This window comes from Rhododendron vialii, chromosome 8a (assembly GCF_030253575.1).
Source record: "Rhododendron vialii isolate Sample 1 chromosome 8a, ASM3025357v1".
NCBI classification, from domain to species: domain Eukaryota; kingdom Viridiplantae; phylum Streptophyta; class Magnoliopsida; order Ericales; family Ericaceae; genus Rhododendron; species Rhododendron vialii.
The window spans coordinates 8,519,415-8,523,058 of record NC_080564.1 but is presented as its reverse complement, the minus strand read 5'-3'; the positions used below and the strand labels follow the sequence as shown (position 1 = coordinate 8,523,058).

The window sequence follows — 3,644 nt, the reverse complement described above, 5'->3', positions numbered from 1 at the left end:
AGGACAATCAACCCCAACTTTGTCAACACTAGATTTGAAACACTAAATCTGGAAACTATATTTCCAGATTTTGCAAAATTTATCACAAATCCATGCATTTTTTTCGAGTACGCATCCTGGTACGAAATTAGCAAGCAAACTGAGTAAACATTTCCCTAATCATCTAGGAAACTAATTGTCCAATATTTTTGACAGGGACGAAACAAAGTAACTCCTCAAAATCACAAGACATGAAACCCTCCACAAGCATAACCACGATTCCACCAAAAGCACTCAATATCAGGAGGCTAAAGAAACTGCAAGAACTAAGAAGCGACCAAGAAAGAACCGAAGATATAAGAATTTTGATGAGCACAAAATCCAGATTAGATTTAACTACGATTAGTCTACAAGACATTACCTTTTCTGCATTAGACTCAGGGCATTTTAACGGGCAAATAGTACAACTAACAGTAATTTGACAGAGTGTCCATACAACTAACAGTCATTACCTTACGATTCTACAAAAAACTCCTAACCATTTGCGCTATTCTTGAAACTAGAAGCATCAAACGAGGAGATAGATAAATTAATCGTTCCGAGTAATTGTGGAAAACACACCCATATACAAGCTTCAAGTTACCTCTTCTTCATTCACCTCAAGACTGTTAATTATAAACTCAACTTCCTTATTGCTCACTGTTTGGGTAACACGGGCCAGATTGTGCTTCCTTCCTCTCTGTGTTTGTTCGCTTTCCTTCGGGTGCGCAAGCTTCAAGTTACCTCTTCTTGATTCACCTCAAAACTGTTCATTATAAACTCAACTTCCTTATTGCTCACTGTTTGGGTAACACGGGCCAGATTGTGCTTCCTTCCTCTCTGTGTTAGAACGCTTTCCTACGGGCGTGCAAGCTTCAAGTTACCTCTTCTTCATTCACCTCAAGACTGTTCATTATAAGCTCAACTTCCTTATTGCTCACTGTTTGGGTAACACAGGCCAGATTGTGCTTCCTTCCCCTGTGTTTGAACGCTTTCCTTCGTGTGTGCAAGCAGTATATCTCATCAATATCAACATACCATGTGAAGTGCAATACATAAGGTTCCCATAATATGAGGACCAATCACCGAACACTAGGACAAACAGCTGTTTTCTGCCGACTTCTAACAAAATCGATAGATCTCTTCTGCATATAAACTCCACAACGAAAGCTGAGTAATGGCACAATAGTGGTTTTGGTGAGACAAAATGAACGCGTGAAGGAGATGGGAAAACAAGCTACGCATATGAAAGACAGATAAATGGACATCAACAAACGGGGTGTAGGTAGGTGAGATCTCGGGTTGCCAAGCGTGTGTAACCATGACAATATTGGTTTCTAAGCTTCTCGTGAATGAAAAAAAAATAATACAGGTTTCTATAATTGTGAATATATTAAAGGCCATAAAGAACATCAAAGCTGCAGCCAACGCAGACGTTATACCATGTGCAATACACTTGTTTCCTCTAAAGAGAATAAGTGACAAGTCAGACGCGAGAGGGCAAAAAATTTCAAGTTTAGTGAATAGTAAACTAATTGCATATGTTAAGTTGTTAACATACAAGTTAGACAAGCTCCAAAGCTGACCTATCGAGTTTTCCATTTCCTCAGAAGCTCGTCATAAAGAAACCCCTTCCCCACTTTGGAAAGGCTCTGTTTCAACAGTGACAATGTAGAAGATTTCAACTTGATCCCTCGATCAATCATATCCTCAGCATACTTGACAGCTTCGGGGACCCTATTAATCTCACGAAGCCCCATCACCAGCGTATTCCCAGTTTCTTCCAAATCAGACTTGTAATTCTCAATCATGAATTTCCAAACCTTGATGGCCATGTAAGTGTCCCCATGATCCATATACATCTTAACAGCTGAACTACAGATTTCATGGTCAGGAACAAACTCATTCTTAACCATTTCAGCAAAAACCGGCGAAGCATCCCGTACCCTCTTTTTCTTAATCAAGAATCTCAACAATATACTATATGACTGAGAGTCAGGGAAAGCACCATTAAATACCATTTCGTCCAAAAGCCCTATAGCTAAGTCAGAATCATTAAGATAACCATGCAAAGCAATCACCGAATTATACATCTGGGTATCAGGTCTAAACCCATTTATTCTAATCATTGTCTCCCAAAGTAACTTAGCACTCCTCCCGTCACCTGTCCTCACGCACTCTTCAAGCGCAACCTTGAAAAACTTCACCCCCGGATGACATCCCCTATCCTTCATCGTTTCCAAAAACCTCAACACCTCCACCATCCCATCCGGAGCCTTAACCAAAGTGGTCAAGAACGAATCGTACGCAGGCACATTCTTTGGGTCCCAACCTATATCACTTATCATCTGTGCAAAAGTCTGCCTAGCACTAGCCGCATCCCCTTCATTCTCCCACCCCTCGAGCAAAATCGCATACGTATCAGCATCCGGCCTAACCAGCTCCCTGGCCACGCGCAAAAACTCCCTCGCCTTCACCATCTTCCCCTCCCTACAAACGGCACTAATGAGTGAATTCAACGCCACCGTATCCCTCCTACACCCGTACTGATCCATCACCTCAAACGTCATGATCGCTTCGTCAACTCGATCAGCACCAACGTAACTGCTAAAAACCGACGCGAAAGTCGCCAGCGAAAGCAACCCTTCTTTCCTCATGGACTTAATCGCGTCCCACATTGCATCAAACAGCTTATTCTTGCCTAACAAATCCACAACTAAATTCCAAGCGTAAGGGCTGTGTCTGTCGCGTAACTGGATCCCGGACCACCGGAAGAACTTCACGGCGGGGCCGGGGAACCCGTAGGAGAGCTTGAGGACTTCCTCGACGTCCTCCTGGGAAACCCTAATGCCCGTATCGTCGAGAACCTTCTCGACGGAGAGGGAGGGGGTGTTGGCGATGATTTCGCAGAAAAGCTTCAACTTAGGGTTTAAGTTGGGGATTTCGAGGTACGAAACGAAGGCGGAAGACGACGGCTTACCAGTTGGCGGAATTGGGGGGGTGCTGTTGTTGTGGTGGTGCTTCTTGTGGTGGTTGTTGCGGTCGATAATGGTGGTGGAGGAGGAGGAGGAGTCCTCGCGTTGCGATCGCTTTCGGTCTTTCCTCATGGTTTTTTTTTGGATCAGTTTAGAAGAAATTAGGGTTTGAAAGAATTGGAGTCGAGAGATTGGGAGGAGAAGTATGAGGAAACCCTAGGTCGGGAAGTTACACACTGCCAGGCCTGAGAAAGGGAGAGGAAAATAACGAAATTTTTGAATACTCCATTTAGCAATTGTTTTCTTTACGAGAATAAATTCTAAACATTTATTTTCTTCAAATCAATTATATTGTGCCACGTTATAAATAGTGATTCCAATCGTTAAAACATGACAGTGTGGCACAATATAATTGATTTGGAAGAAACAAATGTTTACACCAGCTGTGTAAATAATTTAATCTCTTTCTTTATTGTTCATTCTCCCTCCGTTCGTAAATAAATATTCGAAAATCGCAAAATTAGCCTTTAAAAAAGATGAAATTTTTTGGTTAAAAAACTCATAATTTTTTCACAATTTGAAAGAACATATCTATTGATTTGTAAATAAAATAAAATAAATTCTTTAACAAATAAAATACATCTTCTTAAA

General features: G+C 41.5%; 1 protein-coding gene across 3 annotated transcripts; it reads right to left on the bottom strand.

Moving 5' to 3' along the window:
• Positions 1 to 424: 424 nt before the first annotated feature.
• Positions 425 to 3,240, bottom strand: LOC131335617 (pentatricopeptide repeat-containing protein At1g77360, mitochondrial-like). 3 transcript variants are annotated; one of them, XM_058371065.1, is made up of 2 exons: positions 1,600 to 3,240; positions 425 to 1,059 (listed from the first exon to the last, which is right to left on the bottom strand). In XM_058371065.1, the coding sequence occupies exon 1, from the start codon at positions 3,123 to 3,125 to the stop codon at positions 1,605 to 1,607; it is 1,521 nt and encodes a 506-aa protein (XP_058227048.1). In that variant the 5' UTR covers positions 3,126 to 3,240; the 3' UTR covers positions 425 to 1,059; positions 1,600 to 1,604. The 3 variants fall into 3 exon arrangements, with proteins under 3 accessions (XP_058227048.1, XP_058227046.1, XP_058227047.1); XM_058371063.1 differs by having other exon boundaries at positions 425 to 1,188; positions 1,605 to 3,240; XM_058371064.1 differs by having other exon boundaries at positions 425 to 1,163; positions 1,605 to 3,240.
• Between the last annotated feature and the right edge of the window lie 404 nt (positions 3,241 to 3,644).